The sequence below is a fragment of the Panthera tigris genome, chromosome E2, assembly GCF_018350195.1.
Source record: "Panthera tigris isolate Pti1 chromosome E2, P.tigris_Pti1_mat1.1, whole genome shotgun sequence".
In the NCBI taxonomy this organism is placed as follows: domain Eukaryota; kingdom Metazoa; phylum Chordata; class Mammalia; order Carnivora; family Felidae; genus Panthera; species Panthera tigris.
The window spans coordinates 57,982,367-58,008,114 of record NC_056674.1 but is presented as its reverse complement, the minus strand read 5'-3'; the positions used below and the strand labels follow the sequence as shown (position 1 = coordinate 58,008,114).

Sequence of the window (25,748 nt, the reverse complement as noted above, 5' to 3'; positions counted from 1 at the left end):
GGGGGGGGAGAGAGAGAGAGAGAGAAAGGGAGGAAGGGAGGGAGGGAGAGAAAGAGAGAGACAGAATCCCGAGCAGGATCTGCACCCAATGCAGGACTCGATCTCACAGACTGGGAGATCAGGACCCGAGCGGAAATCACGAGTCAGATGCTCCGACCGACTGAGCCCCCCAGGCGCCCCTGGCGTCGTAATGGTTTTACTGACCTAACTCCCGCAGCACAGAAACCGTCCCCCATCCCCATCTCAAGGGCACAATTCCTCAGTCCTCGGTGTATTCATAGCTGTGCAGCCATCACCCCAAACAGGAACCCTGTACCCTTTAGACCCCGGCCCCCAATCCGTCTGGTCTCCAAGGACGTCCCTACTCGGGGCGGTTCCCACAAACAGAATCACATGGTGTGGAACCTTCCGCGTTGGCCTTTCACTCAGCCGGCGGTTTTTTCCAGTTTGTCCACACTGCAGCCGTGAGTCAGGGCTCCGTTCCTTCCTCCGGCTGTCTCCTGCTTTACCCTATGCGGAAACCCCTTTCATCTGCGTGTGCCCACCTCTGGGCTCTGTGAGGCTGCTGTGTCTCCTGCTCTCGCAGCTCATCTCCCGCCCAGCTCGTGGGGGCAGAGAGGGTGGACGTTTGTGCTCTGGACCCAAAACAGGAAGGAAAACACACACACACACACACACACACACACACACACACACACACACACACACACACACGCCAGGAGGACCTGCGGTCACGGCAGGGGCCGCCAAGAGCCTGGAGGAAAAGCTGGGGTCAAAGGCAGATGGGGCTCTGGTGGGGGGGGCCTCGCACCCCGCCCTGCAAGCGCCAGGCTCTGGGCCGCAGGTCGCAGGGGCCCTCCTCCCTCAGACCACCCTCCTGGCCTCCGAGCCCCCCCTCTGGAGGGGCCCCGCCATTAGCTCGCCTCCCTGGATTAACCTCATTCCTAATCACCAAGGGGGGAGGGGCGGGGGAGCTCGGGGGCGCAGGTGCACTTGGACCGGGAGGCCACCGACAATTAGCAGCCTAATCCCCTGGGGGAGGGGGGAGGGGGGAGGGCGGCGGGCGTCCCTCGCCGGGCGGAACAGGCGATCGATCCCTGACCACGCACCCACAATTAGCGAGCGGCCGCCCCGACCCCGCTTCGCGCTGCGGCGGGAGGCCGTGACCGCCCTAATTAACTGGAGGCGCGCGGCGGGAGCCGGTCCACGGGCGCGTGCGGCTGGGGGGTGACGGGAGGCGGCGCTCGCCGTCACCTCGGCCGCCCGACTTGGAGGATGAGCGCCGAGGCCGCGGGGCACGTGTAATTAACAGCTGAGACCCCAGACTCAGGAGGGGAGGGTGGGGGGGGGGGCCTGGCAACGAAACCACGGCGTCACGACGGCCGCCGGCTCTCCCAGACGCGCGCTGAGCCCGCCACGAACGCGCCCACCACCCGCTGGACGTCCAGGACCACCGCCCGCCCCGACTGCAGGGCACGGAGGGCAAGGCGGGCTCCCGGCGACAGGGGCGAGACGAGAGGCTGGCCTCCCGAAAAAGAGGGCCGCTGGGACGTCCTCCGTCCCGGTAGTCGGGCCACCCGAGCTCGGCGGGGTTGCGCCCAGGTTCAACCAGTACAGGCGCTGACCCGGGACCCGCGGCCACGACAACCGGGGGGTGGGGGGCACAGGCATCGAGGACCCTGCGTGTCCCCGGCTCGCCAGGGCCCTCCTCTCGCTCCCGGAGTCTGTTCTGTCCCAGGTCAACCCCGGGTGGTCCCCAGGCAAACCGCAGGGCATGTGACCGGAGCTCTGGGGCTGCCCTCTGCCCTCCCCGTACTCGGCCACCACTGTTTCCAACCGGGACTCGGGGACCCGGGCCTGGCGGGCGCGCACCATTTGGATCCAGAAAGGAGACTGGCCATCAGTACGCCCCCCTTGCTCGCAAGGCCGAGGGGCCGTGGGAAGCCTCCCAGCCGGCGGGGTGTCAGGTGGACGGAACCCGGACGGTCCCAGAGTCCGTCTCCCCAGAACGTGCCCGACAGAACAGAACGGTGGCCCCCGTGCCCTTTGCAATCGAAGTGTGTAGGTTCCAGGGGCCAAACACCACGGGGAGCACCCGGAGGCAGGGACGGCCCGCAGAGCTGCCCCTGCCCAGCCGGGGTCAACGGCTCCCACGACCGGTGGGTTTGGGGAGAGGTGCCCCGAGAGAGTCACGGGGCAGCCGTATCCCTGCTTCCGGGCCCGGGGCTCTCCCCACCCGCACCTCCACAGTGCAGGACGCTGTCCCGCCACACGGCCACCGGCACGTTCCTGGGCCCTATCTACCATCAGGGGATGGTCAGGGAAACCCAGAGCAGCAAAGGCCGGGTGTGGGTCTTTCTCATGAAACGCGTTTCCGGGGGCTCATTATTTGCCAGTGGGCAGGCGAGGGCGGCGGGCTCCTCTGTTTGCCGACAACGCTGTCGGGGTAGGGCACACGGAGGGCAGGGGGCTCCGGAGAGGTGGCCGGTGACCAGGGAGGTCAGTGTTGTAGCACCACAGCCGGGGGAGGCCCGCTGCACCACTGGCCACCCCCCTCCCTGGCCTCACCCTCCTCCAGCCCCGACCTCCCTTGCCCACCTGCCTCCAGAATCCCCAGGGCCCTGCAGACAGAAGTCTCCCTGCACGGCGAGCTGACACCTGTGCCCGGAGACAGACGGGGAGGCAGATCCCGCGGGGAAACGCCACCCCGGGGAGCCTTGCCAACGCACGGCTGACACACACGTGGCCAGCGTGTTCGGCGGGATCTTCTCTGCAGATCTGTTCTGCTGTTTTCTTTGAAACAGGATTTCAGGTGTCAGAGGAAGCCCCGCCCTCACTCTAGGGGGCCACTGGCGGGCGGGCAGAGTCCCGCCTCCGGCCTCAACGAGGGCCCTGACGCTCAACGAGGGCCCTGGGGCTCGGGGACAGGACCTCGGTGGGTTCCAGCAGCCCAAGGCCTGCCAGTAACCAGACCCGCCTGCAGAGCCAGAAACGAGACGCGGCAGACAGCCAAGGAATGGGGTGGAAGGAAGCTTCTGGACAGCGGCACCCGTGTTTGGGGCCCTGGACCTGAAGAGTTAGAAACTCAAGTCTGTTGCCCGCCACCTGTGCTCCCGGCAGACGCCAGCTCGGTCACCCGACGGAGCCCAGGGCGGCCACCGAGCCCATCCCGCTCCCTCTGCCTCACCGGGGCCCCCGAAGCCACCCGAGGAGACCCCGCCCGGCACAGCCGGGTCCTGGGGCCACAGCACGGGCTGCCCACAGAAACCTGGCCTCGACAGGGGCGTGGGTGTGGGGCAGCCGGAAGGTGGGAAGGGTGGGCCGGACACGCAGGGACAAGCAGCGAGTCCGAGTGAGGCCCGGCCCGATGCGTTCCCGGGGCGGGGGGGGGGGGGGGGGGGCACACAGCCCCAGGTGACTTGCGCTTCGCCAAGCGGCGGAGGATGCGTCGTGGAGCCCGCCTGCTGCAGCGTGGACACGAGCAGATTGCCACTCAGCTTGTCAGAGCCGCGGCCTCTGCTTCCTCGTGCTCAGGGACAGCAGGGACTGGGGCTCCCGGGCTCGCCCTCTGCAGGGGGCAGAGGGGAAGGGTCAGGGCCTCTGGGAGCACCCCCACCCCCACCCGGAAGCAAGGCGGCTCCTAGGGCAGGCGAGCAGGTGTCAGACTCCAGGGGGAGTTTCCTGACTGACGGGCACGGACTCACGCCCTCACACAGTCACTCAACAAGCATCTCTGGGCGCACAGGGCCACTGGGGAGCCTGAGAAGCCCTGTGAGGCAGGCCCGAAAGAAGGTTGGGACACTCTGGGGGTTAGAGGTCCTGACCCGCCCCAGGTCGGTGGGGTCTTGGGATTCCTAGGTTGGGGCTCATTCAAGGCTCAAACTTGGGCTTCAGATGCCCATGGAGGAGGGGGGACCGTCTCTGTCCAGAAGAGGCCCTGGTGGGGGGACAGGCAGGGAGGAGGCGGCCAGGCCAAGGCAGGCCTAGTAGCTTCCAGACGACACAGTGGGTCGAGTGACCCGGGAAGACGTCCTTTTTGCCACCAGAGGATCAGGAGAAGGACCCACGTGACGCCTCAGCTCAGTGGGGCCGCGCTCTGGCCGGTCTCGGAGAGAGGGTCCCAGGGGCACAGCTGCGACCAACCGGGGTCAGACCCAAAGAGTAGCCAGTGTGGGCTCGGTCACTCCCTGTGCTGGGCGCCCCTTTGTCCCAAAGAGTAAAGACGAGGGACCGGGAGAGACAGCAGCCACCCTGAGCGCCCCGACAAAGCATGTGACGCGGGGGCAGATGAGCAGGTGCCGTGGCGGCAGATGAGCAGGTGCCGTGGCAACTGACCCTCAGAGGGGAGGGGCGGGGTCACTCCCAGAGTCCGGTCCAATTCAGCGACCGGGGGCGGGGCCAGAGGAGGCGATGGCAGGGGAGGAGTGGTGGCGGTGGGGGTGGTCAGGGGTAGGGGATGATGGCCATGGTGGTCCCCACTTGGCACACAGTTGCTATGCCGGCCGCTGGTATGTTCTCCCTGAATCAAAATCTAGGAGGATGACACCTGAGAAAACACAGGCTCAGAGAGGTAAAGTGAGGTGCCCAGGTCACCCAGCAAGGACATGAGCCAGAGGGTCAGGCGGGTCCAGGCCCTGGGCCGTGCCCACAGCCCCTTCAGGAGCGGCGGGCATCTCTGTCCTATGCTGCCCCCCTGGGGCGGCCTGGCTGCAGGAAAGGCGGCATCGTGAGCCCTGGGACAGATGAAACACCCCTCTGAGGGGCTGATTTCTCTCTTCTGTCCCCTCTCAGGGTACAGCCAGCCACACAGCACTCGGAACACTTCCTCTGAATTGAACGTTTGAACTGCACCCTCGGGACACGACGTGAGAAAAGACATTAGCCCAAGAAACGAAGGGGCGAGCTTGGGCCAAGGCTCGAAATAAGGGGACGCTTCACGGCGAGGGAGGGGGGGGCGGGACAGAGGGCCAAAGGGGAGCGGGAGACGCGCCAGGCTGCGTGTGGCTGGCACCGTGGGCCTGGCGGCTGGGGTGGGGGCGCTGGAACCACACGTTCCTGGGCACGGCGGGGGATACCTGCAGAGACAGGAGCCCCGGGGAGAGGGGCTGGAGGCCGTGATGTCCACGGACCCCAGTCCGCAGCTTCCAAATCCCCCTCTGCTGCTCTGGACGAGGGACCAGCCCAGCCGAGCCCTGCCCACAGCCACGCGGACGGAGAACAGAGGCCAGAGCAGGCCGAGAACACAGCGGGCGACCGGCCAGTGCACGGCCCACACTAACACACGCCGCCGCCTCGATGAAGGGGGGGACGGCCTCGCACGCCCAGTGACAGGTGGATGGTGCCGGCCAGCCGCAAGGTCGTTCAGCCGTGAAAAGGAACGAGGTCCTGGCACGCCTCGCGGGGACGGCCCTGGCACATCAGGCAGAGCGCGGGAAGCCGGTCGCTGGCGCTGTGCGCCCCCCACCCCGGCCAGGGGAGGGGACAGGGCCCGCTGCCGGGTTAAGTGCTGCTTTAGGGGCAGCAGTGTGGCCTGGGATTAGCACCCAAGGCTGCACGACTCCGAATGCACTAAAAACCAGGGGAGGGGACTCTCACGCCACCGAACGAGTTACAGCTTGGAAATCTAAGAAACGTCCTGACCCTTCCCCGACCGCCAAGCCCCCAGCGGCTCTCTGGTTCCAGAGGGAAAGGTAGGGCCAGCTGGCTCTCCCCTTGCGCCCCCACTGCACCCAGGCTCCTGGAAGCCGACAGTCCACATGACTCGCGGCCCCCGCCTCAGGCACAGACTGCCGAGTGCCCCCTGCACCTATGAGGTGGGCCTAGGAGCGAGGGAGCGTCCCCCCGGGCTTGCAGCCCTCACTCCGGCTCTCCAAGCCCACCTCGACAGGCCTACGCAGCAGCCGCAGCAGCATGGGGCACAGGGCGCGTGCTCGCCAGCTGGGTGCCCGGGGCTCCTGACTTGACCTCCCCGAGCCTCAGCTTTGCCATCTGCACGACGGGCAACTCTGGGCTGTGAGCCGCTTCTGCCGATGGAGACGTCACGGCTGGGGTGACTCAGTGAGACCCGGGGCGTGGCCCAGGGATGCTCACGAGTGACAGCACCTCCTCGTTTGTCAAACCGTGGCCTGACTGGGGGGATCAGGTAAAGAACCGAAAACCGAGCTCCCTGCCAGGGCTTTGCTCACGGCCGCCAGGAAGCCTGCCGTGCTCAGGATACAGCGTGATGAGGGCCCGGCGCCCACGCGGTGGGACCCATGCGCGGGGCATCCCGGGGTTCAAACACCGCTCCACGGTCCACGGATGCTGAGCCTCCCAAACCCGAGCCCTCACATCTGAGCGACGCGGGTGGCTCCGGCCAGCCGGCGGCAGAGGCCGAGCTCCCACGACAGCGTGCACCGTGGCCAGCGTGGCCGCTGCCCGTCGTCCCTCACCCGGCCCTTCGCCGCAGTCACTCTTCCCAGGGCGGCGAACGTGCGGTGGGGAGCGGCGCCCTGTCCCCGGGCCCGGCCTCTCCAGCAGCACACTTTGCACCCGGCCAGCGGGCCCCGGGAGGCTCTTACGGCTTGACTGCCCGCTGGCCCGTGCTCCAGCCAGACGCCGGGGCCAGTCTGGGGCAGCGGAAAGGGGACAAGGGCCATCGAGGCAGGCTCCTGCCTTGTGCCCATGGCCCTCCCGTGAGCCCCCGTCTGCAGACCTCTCCCCTGCAGCCTCCACGAGGAGGAAATGTGCCGCTCCGTGGCCACGACCTCTGCAGACGGGAGGTGTCACCCCAGGACGAGCCCCGTGGGCCGGGAGGGACGCCCGGGGGCGAGCCAGCCCCAGTGGAACCAGCATGCGTGCTCCCGTGACCCTTGTGAACGCGGAGGACGGAGACGGCCAGGCCAGGGGGGTGGCGGGCAAATTCTGCCACGAGGGCTTCACCGTTGAGGGGACCAGCAAGCCTCAACCCGCCCGGTCCCCGCTGTGCGCGCGCCTCCCTGGCCACCGTGCAGGGAGCCGGCTGCCGTCGGCAGACATCTGTTCTCCAGCTGCGTGGCAGGAACAGCAGGGACGTGCCGACGCCAGCGGCCACGCTGGGCCCAGGTGGACGGAGCGGCCCACAGCGGGCGGACGCGAAACCAGGCCCCAGCGGCTGCTCTTCCCGGGCCAGCGCCCACCCTGTCAGTCCTAAGCTCATCCCCTCACGCTTCCTCCTCCGCCCAACGACCGGAAGGAGGCGAGATCCCGAACCCAGGAGACCCCCGGCCCGTCCCGGTCGGGGCAGACGTCCCGTCCGCCGAGCCGCAGGCCCGAGAGCCTGTGAAAACAGACACGCTTCCTTCCCATACCCGCGTTCCTCCGCCGAGGGCCCTGGACACCGAGCCCTGGATCTTTTGGGCAAGGCACCCACCAGAGACACTCGGGTCCCTGCTTTTGTCTGCCCAGAGGTCAGCCCCACCTCCGAGCGGCAAGTCCACAGGGTGTGGGAGAGGCCTGCTCAGGAGTCCCCGCGGCCCCCGCTACAGACTGCCTCCGACCCGACTCGTCCAGCCAGCAGCCCCTGACCAGGACTAACACGGACAACTGGATGACCATCCCCAGAAGCGCCCGAAGCCAGCGGCACAGAGAGCCTCACGGTATGAAGATCAAAGCTCAGAGAGGGTCAGCGTTTCCCCAAAGCCACACAGCCTGTCACCACCCAAGCGACACCAGGAGCCGGGGCTCCAAACCTCCGGGGAGCACCCGCCCATCCACAACCCTTGCCTCGGCGCGTTAAGCGGTAACGGTCCGGGTGGAGGGAGCCGTCCCAGAGACCCCACCCCCCTCCCACCCCGACCCCGAGACCCAGCGGGTTTCCAGAGATGCGCTCCCTGCCGGGCCTGGTGTGGGCAGCAGAGCCCGAAGCCGCCGCGTCGCCTGGGAACCGCGGGCTCCCAGGGAGGGGGCCCGGCACACCCACCCTCCCCACCGCGGGCCACCCCCGCGGCGCCTCCTGGAGCCCAGGCCGGACCGAGGCGGCGGCGGCGGCGGGGGGAACGGGAAGCAGAAGCGCAGCCCAGACGGCCACGTGGGGGGGGGGGGTCCGGGACAGTGCTGCCCCCCCCCCCCGCCCCCGCCGGCGGAACGAAGCAGCAGGAGAGACACCTGAGCAGCCGCGAGGGCGCGAGCGCCCTGCCTCCAGACCCCCAAGGACGCGGCTCTCCCGCCCCGGCCGCCGCACCCGCTCCCCCGGGGCCTGGCGGGAGAAGGGGCTGCGCCTCTTACCTCTGGGCTCCTCCGCCTGTTTGGCGAGCTTGCGCAGCGCGGCGGCAAAGCTGGAGGACGGCGCGACCTGGGCCGACAGCGCACTGCCGGTGGTGGGACTGCTGCTGGGCACCAGGGCGCCATTGAGCGGCGAGGGGGTGAGGGGGTTGACGGTGGCGGTGGTCCTGGTCGCGGTGGAAAGCATCCCTAGTGAAGGGGACTTGGGCTCATGGCTCATGCCTGAAACAGGAAAAGAAGAACCAGGTCACCCAGAGAGTAGGAGGGCCCAGCACCAGAGCGGGGGCGGGGGGAGGGGTGCGCGGGGTCCAGGGGGTCCGGGGCCAGCAAGCAGCATGCAGGGAGGGGGGGGCAGGAGCAGACCCGGGCGGCCGCGGCGGGACAGGCAAAGCGGGCCAGAGCCGGCGCGGCAGAGAGAGCAGGGCTCACGGCACCCCCGAACCCCAGATCCGTCATCAGAGCCACAAGTGTCCCCGGGACCCCAGTGACAGCAAGATCCCACAGCCCGGAACATCCGCCGGCGTCACCCAAGATGGGCGCGAGGGACAGCAAGACACGGCCGCATCCTCGCGACGGAAAGGACCCAGCGGGAAGGGAGAGGGCCGCGCTGACGGTAAGGAAGCCAGCGCCACGGCTACTCCTAAGGTTTCTGCCAGCCACACGCGCACCCTGCCCCCCACCCCAACGACGCTGGCGAGCCTGGCTCTGCTCCCGCCCCCGTGTTAGAGAACACGCGGGCAGGCAGCGCAGACCCGGGATCTGACCCCAGGCGGGATCCCGGTGGGTGTCCACCCGCACAGGTGCCTCGCGGAACAGCCCCATCGGCAGTCGCGGGACACGTGGGGGAGGGGACCCGGCCGCCCCGCGGACCCTGCCTGGAGGCTGAAAACTGTGGCTCTAAACCACCATGGCTGGGAAACCCCGCTTCCCGCTGGGGACCGGGCTCAGGCCTCACCGTCCAAGGAGCTGAGGAGCCAGTGCCCGCCAGGGTGATACCCGACGCCACGGGGGAGGACACGGCCACCTTCCCACGGGCCGCCAGCCTTTCAAGTCCCGTCTACGTGTCAACGAGGAGGCTGAACTGCCTCCCGAGCGGCCGATCAATAAAGGCCCAGCTCCGTATCAGGCGGCGAGCAAGCAGCACTATAAATAAGTTTTCCATTAACGTTCCCTGCCCTCTCAGGGCACCTGCCCAGCCGGGCCCCGCTCCCGCCCCCCCACCTCACCGTAGGTGCACTCCAGGGGTGTAAATCAAGGCCCGTGGCCTCCCAGCTGGCAGGGGCCACAGGTCGTGAGCAGAAGGAAGCAAATTGACTTCCAACCCCCCAGACGGACACCTGGGAGGGGCAGGCTCCAGGAACGCCCAGGGTCATCCGGGGAGGGTCCTCGGGAGCCACCGCTCTCCTGCGAGCGAGCGGGCTGGCGCAGAAAAGACAATACTGAGGCAGGTGTGAGCTTGGGGGAACACCGTGCTCTCGGGTGAAGGCTTGCGCGTGGGAACCAAGGACCCCCACGGCCAGGCTGGGGGCAGGTCACGTGGGTGGCTGGTCAGCGGTGTTCTGAGGCAACAGTTCCACTGAGCGGCCGTGGCAGCGCGGACCCCAGGCTGACCCACGCGTCCTCCTCTTTCTGGAACGGCGGCGGGTGGGCGGACCCCAGCAGAGAAACCCGACCCTCCAGCGGGGGTGTGCCGTCCCTTCCCCCCCATAGCCTGATCGCCAGAAACATGTGGGCGTCGGACACGGGTCGTTCTCAGTGAACCCAGCAGCCGGCCAGCCCCTCCTCCAGTAGGCAGCGTGGCGGGGGAGGCGTGGCCATGGTCCCGGAGTAAGGAAGTGGGGGCCCGAAGGTCAAGTCTTGCATTCACTTGGCTGCCAGATACCAAGTCACTGCCTCTCTGGGCCTGTCTCCTTGTCTACAAAACGGAGAAAAGACAGAGTCTACCTCGTGGGGTTCATCTTGAGAGGCCTCAAGGAATTAATTTACATGAAGGGGTTTCAGAGTGTGCCTGGCACGCCAGGGGCCATTTAACATACAGTCCATCAGCCTGCAGAGAGGGCAGAACCACGGGTCCAGATGAGCAAGGGGGCTGGCCAAGGCCACACACGTCGATCTCCGCAAAGCAGGACACAAGCTTCTGGCTTTGTGGACCAGAAGCCCCTGTCACTGTCCCCTCCCCGGGCTGGGGACTGCACACCCTAGTATGCATGCCTTGGGCAGAGAGCCACTTCCGCGTTCCTGAGTGGGTGGACGCTGATGCGGGCGGTACCTAAGTCCTCCTCCGGGCCCCGTGCAGCACCCACACCCGGCGGGCTGATGGGAGCTCTGGGGAGCGTATCCACCAGTCGGAGGTGCTACGCGGTAAAACGGAGCCTGTGTGGGGGATGAGGCCCGGGATAAAGCGCACCAGTCCTGGCGAAGCACGCACGGAAAGCTGTCCCTACAAAGGGCTGCCGGGGAGACGATGTGTGCGAGGAGGGACCGCAGGGGACATCGCTTATACCTGGCTGAGTCACCTCCTGGGACGCCTCCCAACGGGCCTGGGAGAGGCCAGCAGACCCACCACCTACCGCCCACACCGCACCCGCCCCACAGACCTCAGAGCATCCTGGGAGCCGTTCACAGCCTGGTCCCGGTCATACAGATGGTTCAAGGCCACACAGTCAAGCAGCACGCCCAGGATTCGAACCCGGTCTCCTGGGCCCGCACAGCAGCTGCCCAGTCCAAGGCCTGACTGCGACACCCGTTCTGGAGGGATAAACAGGCAGGCACATGCACGCACATACACACGGCTAAAATACTTTTCGCCAAAGTAGCTTAAAAATACGTCCACCTAATCCCTTCAAGAGGCGGAGACTAATTCCCTTCTCCCAAATGCGGGCCAGACTTACAGACTTAATTCAAATGAACGGAGTTTGGTGGAAGACACAGTCTGTCCCTTTCAAGAACAGGCCACCAGAGGCGCCGTGGCCTTGTGCCACCCACCCGCCCTCTTGAATCAGTTGAGGGCACTCAAGCAGGCTGCAGAGACTCCCGTGTTTCAGGGAAAAGGATGCTTCCGGACAAAAGCCGCGGCTCCTCCCCCAGCCTGGTGGAGCCTTCGGATGAGACCGCAGCCCCAGCCGCCAGCTGGATTCCAGCCTCCTCTGAGACTCTGAGCTCCACCCACCCAGCTGAGTCACCCGCGGACCTTCCCGCCCCCCCCCCCCCACCACCAATGTTTGTTAAGTCTGGGAAGAGTGTGTCACGCAGCTTTGAAAAACCAACACTGTGGCACCACACGCTCCACTGACCAAGACTGCCCTCTCCAGTTCTCTCCCCATCCCCTTTCCTTCTTGGAGCCCAGTTCGGGCAGAACTTGCAGACGTTCAGCTATCTGCAAATACCCTGTGACTTTACCCACAGTCTCCAAAGCGGGCCCCCCGCCCCCCCCCCCCCCGATGCCATCAGAGACCATCGACCACCGCCTCCCTGCTCCCTTACTCCTTAGAGAGCCAGCCTCTTTAGTCCCCAATCCTATCAGAAAGGCGTCACTGTGCCCATTCTACAGACGGGGCAAGACACGCTTGGATCCACAGGCCGACAGATGGTTAACGGCGGGACTGAGATCCCGGGAACACGGCACCTGTGTCCTGTTTATGCTAAAGTGGTCAGGGCCCAGATCCAAACCCATTCTGCCCTGCAGCCCACACCGCACACTGATGTCAAGATAGGGACGAGGGGTGGGGAAGTGAGGGTAGGCAACGTGGTTATTCCACATCCCAGTGACAGGTCCCCAAGGCCCAGGAGCAGATGTGAGGTCACTGCTCGGTGGCCATGTGACAGGCTGGCCAGCTGGTGACCCGAGTGGACCTGCTGTGACCGCCAGCTGACAGTGCCGGGCACGGTGGCACAGAGGTGCTGGGACAGGCAGTCAGCGGCCACCGGACAAATCCCAGGCCAGACCCCAAGACATCACACGCCCCCTAAGGTGCTGGGGGGGTGTCTTCAGTTGCAGCGAGGGGAGCGAAGGTCTCACTTCTGTCCTTGTGCCTACATCGTAATTTCTCTGCAAGGAACCAGGCTTTTGAAAACGCGGGGGTGGGGGTGGGGGGTCGCCAAAGAGATAGTCACCGACGTGAAATTGGCACACCCTCAGAAGCCCGGGGCGTCCCCCTGACCGGGGCCTCCTCTGGCGAGGTGCAGGGGCTGAGGGAGCTAGGAGGCCCCTGCCTGCTGGCCCCTCCCCCCTCCCTGGGGCAGCTGCCCCCTGAACAGCAAGGTCACATTCCTGCCAGCGACAAGTGACCTCCCCTCCCAGCTGAGCCTGCCCTCCCCTCCTCAAAGCCTGGCACCTGCTCCCTGGGCTCAGGCAGGAGCCCCCCTGGGTTCCTGGGGGGAGGGGGTCCCCCCAAAGCCAGCATCTCTGCTCTGGTGTCGGCCGTGGGCTCCAGGGGCGCTGTAAGCCAAGAAAGCTCCTGCTGATGTCAGGTCACTTAAAATAGAATCCCAACCCAGACACTTCATTAAGGAGCTAAACTTAGCCCTGCTCCCCAGCGTGTGCGGGCGCACCCGCAGGCTGCCGGGAGGGCAGGGACCGGGGACCACCAGCGGCTGGGGTGGCAGCACCCTTGCACCCGGCACAGGCCAACCTCACGGACCCCTGACACCTGGCAAAGGGTCGCCCCGGATCTACAGCGGCTCGACGCGGCCTCGGGGGAGCCCCTGCCCACCCTGCCCCTCTGTCACGGGCTGGGGTCACCTCGGGGCCCACACCCCCCTGCTCTGCCCCCCAGGCCCTGCCCAGGGAGGCCCTGCCCAGGGAAGCCGAGCCCAGCCTCCCACACAGGTGTTCTCTGGCTGAGGCCGGGGCGTCCCCAGGGGTGGGCCGAGGGGACAGTGGGCTTTGGGGTGGCCCCTGCACCTCAGGAGGGCCTGGAGGAACGTGGGGCACCTGCTCCCCGTGCCCTCGTTAGAGGGGTACTTATTAGCTTCTGTGCTCCTGGCCGCTGCCTGAATTCTTGTCTACATTATCAGCTCATGTAAATTCATTATCCTAACAGCTGGGAGTAAGCTCCACTGTGGGGAGGCCGATGATGGATGAGGGCCGGGGGGCCGGCCAAGGCGGGGGCGGCTCACGAGAGACTGGGTCATGCGGCCCCCCTGCTGCCCTCCTCTGGACAGGGCTCCAGCCCCCAGGAGGAGAGATCCCACCAGAGGTGAGATGTGACCGCTCCACGCCCCCCCCACCCCCCCGAGCCCCAGCTTTCTGCCCCCCCCCGGGTCCCAGCACAGCCGAGAGCCCACCGCGATGCCGGAGGTCGAGGGCAGGACGGGAGCAAACCCCACCGGGCTGTCTGCACCCACAAAGTGCCCCGGCCCCCACTCCACGGACAGGGCCGGTGTGCGGAGGCTAAGGGCGCCCCGTCTCAGAGCTGCCACCGGGCAGGCGAGGCCCTCTCGGTTCCCGCTCCTCCTCCTCCCCAACGTGGTGTCTTTGATCAACACTTTTCCTCTCCTGCCTACGTTTCTAATATGGCCAGAAGCAGCACAAAGCTTCAAAAAAAAAAAAAAAAAAAGGCAAGGAAGGAAAATCCAAGTGCAGTGCGGCTGACGGTCTCTGTTCTCCAGAAACCCACCTTGTTCCCGTCCTACGGAATGGACCCAAAGCTCCCAGAGGCAGGACTTCAATGGGGGGAGGCCCCCCGACACTCCATTAAATACGGCCCCCGCCCAGCCCCCTCCTCTGCGCGACGGTGGAGGGCGTATTAATCAGCACAACGGCCTCCCGCAGACCCCGTAATTACTGCTTCCTTTCATTGGCTCATCCGCGGCACCAGACCTCGGCCCGCTCCCTCCCTGCTCTGTAATTACAAGCTAATAGCTGAGATGAATTTTCTGCTGGCTCCGGGTTCAAGCACCAGTCCGCCCCTTCCCCCTGACGGCCCCCCCTGGGGTAATTACACCCCGCGGGGCCGGGCCCAGCGGGGCCCCGGCTCTCCTGCCCCTCGCGCCCAATCTGGACTTGGATGCTCTAATCGCCCCTCCTGGTAATTTTTCATTACCACCGGAAGAAATGTTTGTGAACAAATACAGAGCGTCCCCGGGCTGGGGGGAGGGGGGGAGGGGGCCCGAGCCACGTGCTTGGTGATCCCCACACCCCCAAAGGGGTGAGGCTCCCGCAGCCCTAACGAGGCCAGGGTCACCCTGCCCTGGAGACGGAGACCGCGACCGGTGGGCGGCTGCGGTGTGGGGTGCCACGTGATCCTGGGAGCCTGTGCGGCTTCATAATAAATTCATTATTTTATTTGCCTTCGGCGTGTTCTGAGCTCACTCGCACGAAGCAATTTTTCTTGGGGGTGGGGGAGTCCGGAAGGTTTTCCTGTCCGGATGCACAGGACGGCCTGCTTAGGCCCGATGTCCTTTTCCAGCTAAGGACAGCCCCCCTCCGGCTGCAGGTTCCTAAGGGGACTGGGGCCTCCTTCTGGTGCCAAGTCCCAGAACCGGACTAACTCCCCAAGGCTAAGGCCCCAGCAGATGGCAGGGATCCTGACCTGGAACCAGAGAGGACAGCAGACAGAGCAAGGAGCAGGGACGGGGAGGCCAGCCTGTGCACCCACGGGAGACCCTGGTCCGGAGCGAAGCGAGTCACAAGGCGGCTGGCTGTCCCACACGGCCGCCACCCCCCCGCAGACCTGTCACTCAGCAGTGTGAAGTCACCACAGAATGCCAAAGGCAGGAGCTTATGAGCTCCTCCAGAACCCCAATCAATGAGAACGGGAGCTCACCCCCACAGAGCCGGCACCACAGGGGGAGTTGTTTCCAAAGCAAATTTCCGGGGTCACCCGACAGCCACCGTAAACCCTGAGTGGGGCTCAGCCCAGGGCACAGAATGCCCACGCAGCAGCCGTGAATGGTGCACAACGGGGCGGGGTGGGGGACGTTTAGGGTTCTCCCCAGCCTCAACCCTCCCCCCACTGCCACGTTAGTAAGGTGGGGGGGGGGAAGGGGTGCAGAAGGGAAGTGGAATCCAGATTCTAAGGAAAACAGGAGACAGGAGCACTCAGGACAGGACCCCCCCCCCCCCCCCACACACACACATACTTATCACTTGGTGCCTGTGTAACAGGTAACAGCTGAGCGGGTTGGGCCAAGGGGCAAACCCAGCAGGGTGAGGCTGAGATTCCTGGGAGGGGTGCCCCCTCCCAGTGGGAGGCACAAACCAGGTGGCCACAGAGATGGCCAAGGACAGTCTAGGGGTGGAGGTTCAAGGCTGCAAAAGACCAGGAGAGCCAGAGGCCGGGAGGGGGGGCGGGGGGGGGGGGAAGCGACGGACACAAGTCAGGCAACAGATGGCAGCGACATTTGACAGCGATTACTCTGAGCGGCCGCGGCGTCTGGAGGAGCCTGGACAGATGATCGGCTTGGAGCGGCAGGGGGCGGCCAGCCATCCCGAGGGGGCGGCAGAGGCAGGAACCACAGCCGCGGGGAGGCACACAGTTAATAAAGCGAGAGAAGGCCAAGAGACAGGGTCAAGGCTGCAGCCCAGCATCCGGGACCCCAGGAGCCGTTCCCGAACACCAGACAGGAACAGCAGCCGTAAAAGCAGGGACTGCTGTGCCCCGAGCTTCACATCACGCAGTAACTCCTGAACAGACCCAGCAGGCAGCGAGGTCAGGGAGGCCACCCGGAGTCCCAGGGCCGGAGAGGGAGATCCCTCCCACCCCATGCCTGTGCCTTCTCCACACCTCCTGGAGGCGGGCGGCCACCGGGGGTCCCAGGGCCAAGGAGCCCCCCACCACAAATTGTCCCGAGGGGCCTGCCTCTTACTCCCGCTCTACAGGTGGGTAAGCAGAGGCGGGGACAGTTGTGTCCTTGTCTAGGCTTGCATGTCAAGAGGCCGGGACCTGAGCCCAGTCTTTCCTTGCTCCTGTACTGGCAGCCTCTCTTTAAATATGAGAAGACACGGGGGAGGGTCAGTCACTGGGGTCACCTCCCATTTTGCAGACCCCAGGCCTGTGACGGCCGGTTCCTTGGGGAGCACCCGCCTCTGGGCCATACCCATTTTATGGTCGGCATACGGCCCGGGAGTGAGGATGAGGATCTGATTTTGGGATCCCCCCCCCCCCCCGCAGGTCCCCACAGCTCCTGGCTGGAGGGTATCCACCCTGCAGCCACCTGAGGCCCAGGTGACAACCCCGGACTGGGACCCTTTTATGTGCCCGTTGGCATCTGAGCTAACCAGGCCACCTCCGAGCTGAGTCTTGCTCACAAAGGAGCCCTTTCAGTGGACTCCAGAGGCACGGGGTGCAGGAAGCCGGTGGGGGTCAAAGGTGTCCGAAGCAGAGGAGAGGTCCCGAGGGAGAGAAACCCAACCCAGCCAGGAGGCGGCCACTGAAAGCCTCCAACTTTCCACGGGGCAGCAGGTGGGGAAGAGGCCAGGAGGGCAGGGGTCAAGGCCAGGTCTTTCTTCTAAATGGACAAAACCTGATGGGGGGGGGGGGGTGAGGGAGTCCAGACTTTGAGGAGCAGAGCCTGGGCCCTGCCTCCTGCCCCCTCACTGCAGTGGGTGTGGGCGCCAGGGGTCCCTGTTGGAACAGCTCCTGCCTGACGCCTGCTTCCGGTGAGGGAGGCGCAGAGAGCACGGTCGCTTCAGCACAGAGTAGGTGTTGACAAAAGCTGTCTGCACCTGCAGCCCCAGCCCCCAGGGGCAAGAGAACAGAGATACAGGCACATCTTGGCAGGTCCTCAGACCAGCAGGGGGGGGAGGGAAGGAGGGAAAGGGCCGGCTCTGGGGGCTCACGTTGCAGGACCACGCGGGGGCTGAGGCAGGAGACTGAACTGTGGGTTGAAAAACCCAACACCACTTCTCAGCGGGGTGGTCCGAACCTCAGTTTCCCTATCGGTAATGGGATTGGGTGGGGGGAGAGCGGGGGACTAGAGGCAGTGGGGCAGAGGCTAAGCAGGCCTCCTTTTACCCGCCAACCTGTTTTCATTCGGCCTGATGTCACGTTGCTTAAAGGGGAATCAATGGACGTTTCGAAATGGAAGGTTTCAAGTTAAAAAATGAAGATCCCGGTTTCTCTTACAAAATTGGAAGCCGCCAGCCCATCATCCTGAGAGGGGCACCTGTCCCAGGTCCCCACTGCTCCCTATGGTCTCAGGCCGGTCTGCGTGCTCAGTACGGAGCGTGGGTGTCCCCCGCTCTGGAAAGACGTGTGCTCAGGCAACGGACAGTATCCACAGAGGCTTACTGACAAACGTGTGCGGCCGGGACCCTCCGCCCAGATGTCACCGACACCCTGACTCCGTCCGGACTCAGCAGGAAGAGGTCACCAACCCCTCCACACTCAGACTTGGGGGCGAGGGCCCACCAGGAAGGAGGCCGTGATCCTGACGTGTGTCAGCTGCGGGGGGGGGCCTTGCCTGGCTCAAAGCCAGCACGCTCAGGCCAACAGATTTTTGCTTTTGTAAAAAAGGTCCGTTACCGTGATGGTCCAAGTGGCAGACTATATAGCCTCTCCCGCTGAAAATGTACCTACTGAATTCTGCATCAGATTTACCAAATCCACACAAGCCAGGCCCACCCGTATGAGTGACGTCCGTGAACACAGGTTATAGGCTCCGACAGCATAGATCCCCTTACGTATCAGACCATGAGTATTAACACCCTTTCCCCAATGTTACACACCCAGGCAAAAAAAAAAAAAAAAAAAAAAAAAAAACAACCAATAAAACCCCCAGAATATCAAGAAAAAGATCCAGAAACCTCCAAGTTCTGATGGTACTTCCTCCTGGGCTCATCTACCAACCTCAAAGCCCTGTGTACTATGCCCAGAGGGGACTAAATGCCCCCCCACCCCCGAGAAAACAACCATCCTGCGGCCAAAATGGACCCGGTAACAGGGCCATCACTTACCAACAGTTACCATGAGATCCCAGTCCTAACCCTGCCACAGGCCAGGCCAGGCCAGTCACGTCCTTCTGTCCCCAAATGTCCTCCGTCAACTGCCCAGGAGCTGACTGCCCGGGCCTAAATAATCCTTTACTTCTGAAAACAAACACAAATCCCTCTACGGCTCTAACCGGGAACCTATAAGGTTCCTGGAACCCCAGCAGGATGCTGGGGCCCAGAACTGGACCTTATGGGCACTAATCTTCACCCTCTGGAACCTCGAACCCCGCGCTCCCGGGTCACACAGCAAGCAGCAGCCCGGTCTACCCCGAGGACCCACTGTGGGTGCCACAGAAGCCTGAGGAACAGGTACTTGCCAAACGAAGGGTTTTCTTCTGCTCATGGGGTCAGCAAACGCCCTTGGGGGCCAAGGCCCCTTGGGGAGGCGTGCAGAGAGAAGCCCAATGAGCCAGGACCAGGCCGAGAACGGTCTGGGCTGCTGCGGGTGGGCAGAAACCACAACCGCTCCTGGAACAATCTGGCAACATGGTCGAGGATGTCAAACCTTCACACCTCGGCCTTTTCCCTTCTTTGCAGCTATTCTGCAGGCAGGTCCCGCGGCGTGAACACACGTGTTGGGGGCGGGGGGGGGGGGCTCCCGGCGTGCGGTGCGGGGGCAGCTGTTGGTGGCAGCAGGAAACATGTGCAGCGGACCCCGGCTGCAGACGCGCTGGCGGGCCCCCCCCCTCCCCGCCAGGCACAGCACAGCAGGGGGAGGAACTCGACGCTGGCCTATCGGTTTCAACTCGGAAACCAGCTATCGGGGTAAAACGCACGGCCTGTGCCCGAGTGACAGGCTGCCGGGTCTGGCGATCCTATTAAAGAGGCCCTCCGGTCTTATAAAATGTTATAAGACATATTTAGGCAGAAAGTGCTAGATGCTAAAAGTCTACACGCGCTCAGAAAGGCAAGGCCTGGACACAGAATCCCAGGCCGCTCCTCCTACCCCCTTGGGGAGCTTAAGCAGAGCCCACTGGAAACCCTTCGTGAAAGGCTGCAGGCAACCCACGGGGGGTGCAGGGGGCAGATGCTATCTATGCTTTAGTTTTCTGAGCTGTGAATCCCCCACTCCAGACGGCAGGGGGCAAGCAGACAGCCCTGCAGCTTCAGGGACACAGAAGTCCCTCCCATGGGGTGGCCTGGGAGGCTCAGTCGATTAAGTGATTAAGTGTCTGACTTCAGCTCATGGTTCGTGAGTTCGAGCCCCACGTAGAGCTCTGCACTGAGCGGAACCTGCTTGGGATTCTCCCTCTCTGCCCCTCCCCTACTTGCGTACCCTCTCGCTCTGTCGCAAAATAAATACACTTAAAAAAAAAAAAGAGGGGACACCTGGGTGGCTCGGTCAGTTTAGCATCCAAGTTCAGCTCAGGTCGTGATCTCACCGTTCACGGGTTCGAGCCCCGCATCCGGGTCGGTGCTGACAGCTCAGAGCCTGGAGCCTGCTTGGGATTCTGTGTCTCCCTCTCTCTCTCTGCCCCTCCCCTGCTCACACTAGGTCTCGCTCTCAAAACTAAATAAACGTTAAAAAAAAAAAAAAAGAAAAAGAAAAAAAAAGGTTCCTCCGATGTTCCCAGGAAGGCGGCTAAGAACTTTGGCTTTGTATCCAACTTTGTATCTTCCCTGAGGGCCGCCTGGTCTAGTCAATGAACAGAGAAAGCCCCCAGGTCACCTGTACCGCATGTACCCCATGTTAACACCTGCGTCACACACACAACAGTGACCAAAACGCAAAGCTAAACGCACCAGAGGAACTCGGCAGGATGAAGCCGCTCCCAGCTCCCATCGCTTAGCTGCCTCTTCCTTCTCTGCCAATTACCAGCGACGGGTCGGCGGGCCTGAGCCCCCCTGGGGCCCCCATTTCTCCAGGCCAATGGCCAGATGGGGTTGACCCCCAACCTCACAGTTAGGCCCTCAAGGGAACACACAGCGCCAACACCAGTCCAAGCCCCGCGTCACACGAAGGCATCTGTCCGACCCCCCGCAGGGGCTGGGTGGCGCGCTAGACCTCGGGGGTCAGCACAAAGGAGGCCCCTGCCCACCCCGCGCGGAGGCCTGGTCCTCCTCAGTTTGACACAGAGATTTTCCTTCGGGACGGCTTAACCTGCCCGGCGTCGATACGGCCCTGACCAAAAGCTCACCGATCGATTCCTTTTATTGCTGCCTGAGGCCACACGCCCGCCATCTGAGCACAGGAAGGGCAGCGCCGGGGGGAGGGACGAGTCGGCTGGAAACGGGAGGTGCGCACGTGCAGGGTGGCTGGAGTCCGTGGGGGCAGGTGCGGCCCCGGCACCGCAGGGTCAGCAGGGGCTGATCTGGCATCTCGAGCCTTTGTGTTGGTCGGAAAAGCGGCTGCGGCCCGTCCCTACGCCAAGCGACTGCAAGATGCAGAGTGGGGAGAACGGGGCCTTCCAGCTTTTATAATTTAAGGCCTGGGGTCACCGAAAAGGAGAGGACGTGGGGGTGCTTTCTCCGGCAAACCCTCATACAGGAGCCTCTGTGCCAGGCGCTGCCCCGAGCTTTTCTAGGAGAGCACCTGACCTCCAAGAGCCTGAGGACACAGGTGTCCTCGGTTGCCACCCGATTTTACAGATGAGAAAACCGAGGCCCAGAGAAGCGCCGTGCACGAGATCACACACAGAGGGGGACGCTGCCACCCAGGCGCCCCCTCCAGGCTCGCTGGGGGCTTACCCCACGCCTACGAGGTTTACAGCATCTCCCTGCGGTGCCCTTTCACAGGTGCGTGGCACACCTGTCACCTGAATCCTCAAGCCGGGGAAGGTGTCCGCCCCCCCAAGGTACAGACGGGAGACAGCTGGAGGGATGCCCCGTGCCCAGGTCTGGCAGCCCCAGAGACGCTGCAACGTGCAATTCCACACATATGTCAAGTTCTCAAGCCGGAGGAACCAGTTCCAGAAACGGCAGGCTTGGCCAGAGCTCCAGACAGGCACGGAAGCCATCCATCCAAACACAACTCCGCAGGCCCCCTTAGGGGAACCGCGTGCGCGCACCCAGGCCGGGGGAGAACCGCCTTCGGGATCCCACCCCAGGCACACACGAGAGCCCTCCAGCGACCTGAGGATGGGGTCTCAGGGGTGGCCAGAGACCTCCGCGCCCACTGTCCTTCCCCACCACCTGCCCCGGGTGAGGCGAGGTGGTACCAGTCCCCAGGGGATGTTTGTTGGGGTTCACGGGGTTGCCCCATCCGATTCGGGGGCAAAAAGGCTTCCTGGGGAGGACCCCAGATCACCTTCCCCAAGGGGGGGAAATTCCTTACCCCCACTTCCTGCCCCCCCCATCCCATGCTCCCCAGAGGCTGCTTTCACTTCCCCTGGCCCCACAGTCGCTTCCCCTCTGAACTTGGGAACATGCTATGCTCAAGGCCTCCAGAAGGGCAGGCAGGGGGGGCTGGTGTCGGGGCCCCCCGGAGATCTGGAGCCGCCTGGAGAATGCCAGGGACAGGGCCAGCCTGTACAAACTCAGTGCGGGGAGGGGGAGGGCTTTGTGGTTCCGTCCCGAAGGGGGCGGGGACGAGTGCCTGGTGGTGGGGAGAAGCTGCAAAGGGGAGATTAAAAGGCCCCTGGCTTGAGTTTTGGCAGGTGTGCAAAGGGCCGCTCCTGTGTTATCTGTCCCTACACCTCCCAGCGGCGAGCGCCGGCTGGGTTCATAGGAGGCGCTCAATAAATTCTCATTGACAGGGACACTCTGAAACGTCACCTCCCGCCGCCTGTGGCCTCGGCCGGGAGAAGGGCCAGTGTGGGGAAGTGAAGCTGGCAGCTGGGGGGAGGGGGGGCCACGCTGCGCTCCGAGAGAGGCGGGGAATGAACGCGCAGCGGCCAAGCTGAAATGTCACCTGAAACACGGATCCCTGCAGGTTAAAAAACAGCTCTCCCGGCACACCGGGCGGGGGCGGGGGACAGGCAGCCAGCTTGTGTTGCCATAACAAAGATAATTAACGTGCTCCCAGCCCAGTGTGGACGTCGAGTAACCCAAGCTGGGAATTCCAAGCCTTCAGACGGGGCCAGGAAAAACCGGCCTTGCTGGCTGACTCCGCAAGCCCCTGCGAGTCCCTGGGGCAAGAAGAGAGGTAGCAGGCAGGTCTTGCCTGCATTCTTCTGGAAAAGTAGGAGCCGCCAGCACCCACCCCTCAGGTGGGGACGCAGAGCCCAGAGGCCCCTCCTTCTCCAGAGCAGGAAGGGAGAACAGCACCTGCCCAAGGGTCAAGGGCACTTAGGAACTTAGGGGAGCTGGGGAGGGCTCAAGTTTGGAGGTGCAAAACTCAGGTCTGCCACCGAGTGGCGCTGCGTAGACTTTGCTCTCGTGCCTCCGGTGGGAGATGCGGACAGAGCCCAGGGGCAGGCGCCTTCTGCTTTGAAACCACAAGGCTCTATCGGATCTGAAGCCCCTGAACTTCCCCAAAGACAGGGAAGTCATTGGCAGCCAGACGGCTGCCCGAGGCGACAGTTTTGTGCAGGCCACCGGAGGGTCCAGAGGGGTCCTCTTCTAGCTGTGAGCGCTGGTGCTGGCCTCCCAGCCCCTCTGCTTGCTCACCCCTCAGGGGACCGGTTCTGCGCCCCGGTCTGCACAGCAGAATCACCTGGGGAACTCCGAGCATTCTTTAGCCTAGGGCAGGAACCCAGAGGCTGTGGCCTAGCTGGGTTCGGGGACACCGGGCCACTCGGCGAGCTTAGAAAACCAAGCTTGGGGATCTATACAAACCCTTCGCAACTCTGACAAGCCAGGATTCTGAAAGCCGTCCCCAACAGGTCAGGGCCTGCACCAGAGGGCAGCCCTTGCTGCCTTGTTTGGAGTCTGGCCCCGCACAGAGGACGGGGCCTGGAACCAGGACAGGCCCCACAACCCCTCTCCCCGGCCCTCCGCAGACGGGGCTGCTCTCTCACCAGCTCCGGACTCAGGCTCCCAGGGGTTCACAGAAAGCCAAGTCCCAGGTGTCAAAACCCCGCCTGGTCCAGCTGCCCCCACCTTGCCCTTCTCGCAGTGTTCCTACTCTTGCCTCGACACGAAGTGACAAAGCCGACCCAGCGCGGGCCATCAGCACCCCCTCCCCCAACACTTCGCCCAGGGGTCAGGACCACGCGGACACAGGCTACTGAGATCGCCGCAGGCTTCAGCAGAGCCAGCCCTGCTCGCTTCCGCGTCCACCTGGGCGGGGTGGAGACTCCCGGCACAGCAGGCAGCAGGGATGACACACGGCCGGCCGGGTCGGAGCCTGCGCCCTGGGCCCCCTCACCTGTGGCGTGGCCCGGCTGAGTCAGGCGGCAGCCTGCGCCTCAGGTTCCGCCGTCCCCTCCGGTGGAGACGGCCTGTAAACACAGGGTGAGCAACTTTTACGTGCCCCAAGCTTAAGTAACACTGACCGAGACCCATAAACAGGCTGCTGACCCGGGGTTCCCCACCCCCGCTCCGCTTTCCAGTCTGGGGGGGGAGGGGGAAGGGCACAGAGTCCCCCGGGGAGAGGGGCCAGCCGGCCAACCAGGCCAAGCACCCCACCAGGACCTTCTGGCCCACCATCTCCGCCTCCTGGAAATCGGCTTAGGCCGGGAGGTTCCCACCCAGAGTAGCTGAGCCTTTGTTCCGGGGCCTTCACAAAAGGAGTCCTTTTTTTCATCTGGTGGTCTCGCTTTTTGTTTCCAAACCCCGACCTGTGTGGGCCCCAGATAAGGCACCGCAGGGGTTAACAAGGGTTTAATGTATTTTAGATGCACTCGGCTGACAAAGGCTAGTTTACAAAACAACGGCCAAATCGACTCAACTCCCGGCTGGTAGCCACCACCCAGCTGGGGGCCAGCTTGGGGTGGGGGGGGGGGCGCGGCTTCCCCACCCGGCGCTCAGCCCTCAAAACTTACAGCCGGCGCTCCCGCAAGGGGTCTCCCGGCCCCAGCGAGCTGGAGGGGGGAGGTGCCCGAGGCATCTCTCCCCCCCCCCCAGTCCCGAGAACTCCCCCCTTCTCCCCACGACCTGCGCTGGGAGCCTCCACTGCACACTTCTCAAGTGGTCCACTGGTTCCCCACCCGGAGCCGCGGAGGGCGAGCCCAACTCCCGCTCCGCCTCCACGAAGGGAATTTAATTAGCCTGCCGGAGAGGCGGGCGGGCGGCCGAGGAGGTGTCTCTGGTGCTGCAATATAATTGAATCGGCTCCACTCGGTCGGGCCACTCGCCGCCCATCAGCGCGGCCGCGGGCCCGGGAGGGCTGGGGGCGGGGAGGCGCATCCAGGCGGAGCAGGAAGGGCTGGGGAGGGAAAAGGGGCAGCGCGAGAGTGGGGGGCGGCGGATGCAACCACCCTCCCACCTCCGAGGCCGGGGCAGCCATCTTCGGCAGGAGGAGGGGCAGGGGCGCCGCTCCAACGCGGGGGGGGGGGGGGGGGGGGGGGAGCAGCGGAGCCCGGGGCGGGCCCTTGGGAAGCAGAGTGTGGGGGTCGGAGACCCGGGAGCCTGCAGCTCCGCCCTCCCGGCGGTCTCCCCCGCACCAAGGGGAGGGGGAGGGGAGCAAGACAAAAACCTTAACCGCGAGTCCCCAGTCCGCGAGCTCCGCCCCCCCCCCTTCCAGCCGCCGCCGGCACCTGCCGTGGGGGTGCACGGCCGCCCCCCTCGCTCCCGCCACCGCCGCAAAGTTTTTGCCCCGGCTCCGGAGCGTCGACAGCTCGCCCAGAGCCCCCTAGCTTCCCGCCCCCCTCCCCCGCTGCGTGCACCCTTACACGCCCCTCGCCGGGAGCCGCCACCGAGCCCGAGCCCCGCGGCGGCCCGTGTCCCCGCCCCGGGCCAGGCCGCCCTGGTTCCGACCCGTGCGGGCGGGGGGCCTTTGGTCGCCTGCCCGCCCGCTCGGCTCTTATCGCCGCTCGCACTCCGGGGGAAGTTGACCAGGAGCCGTTGGCGGCCAACCCCGCGGAACCCGCGAACTTGGAGGAGGAGACGCGGTGGACTGGGGAGGGGGGTTGCGGAGACCACCCCCCACCCCGCCCCACCACCCGCCCCCGCCTAGCGCGGCGCGCTCACCTTTCATGCCAGGGCCCCGCAGCTCCGCCTCGGCTGACACATGCTGGAGCCACCGTCGCCCAGTGTTTGTCTAAACTGCTTATCTCACCCCGGGCTGCGCGGCGGCGGTGGCGGCGGCTCGGGCCGCTGGGGAGGTGGAGCTTCCGGGGCCCCGGCCAAGAAACACCTGCTGCTGTCGCCGCCGCCGAGGACACACCCAAGCGCAACGCCGCCCACTCCCGGGCCACTGGCTCGCTCCAGGCTCCCTGACCTCAGCCAGCGGGAGGTGTCGGGTTTCAGCCGCAAACACACACACGCGCGCGCGCACGGACGGGCGCCCGGGTACACTCGCGCGGGCACACGCCCCTCCCCGGCCTCATCGGCCAGGTGAGTCGAGGACACTAAGCAGGTAGGGGAAGTGCCACCCTCAGGCTCCCGGGGGGCCCCTGGCCCGACCGCTCAGGGGTCCCAGATACACTAGTGTCCGAGGCCCGCCACTTAATTGCACAAGTAGGGGGCGGTCAGTTCCAACAGGACCGCCACGCCGGCAGAGCCCTAGCAGGTCTCGTGACCACCGCGTCCC

The 25,748-nt window shown here is 64.9% G+C and overlaps 1 protein-coding gene across 3 annotated transcripts in view; it reads right to left on the bottom strand.

The window, feature by feature from the left end:
- Positions 1-25,748, bottom strand: part of GSE1 (Gse1 coiled-coil protein) — a 383,079-nt gene that overhangs the window by 22,233 nt on the left and 335,098 nt on the right. For all 3 annotated transcript variants that reach the window (XM_042967990.1, XM_042967988.1, XM_042967989.1), the window contains exon 3: positions 8,245-8,463. In XM_042967990.1, coding sequence (XP_042823924.1) covers positions 8,245-8,463 — 219 coding nt within the window. The remainder of the gene's footprint in view (positions 1-8,244; positions 8,464-25,748) is intronic.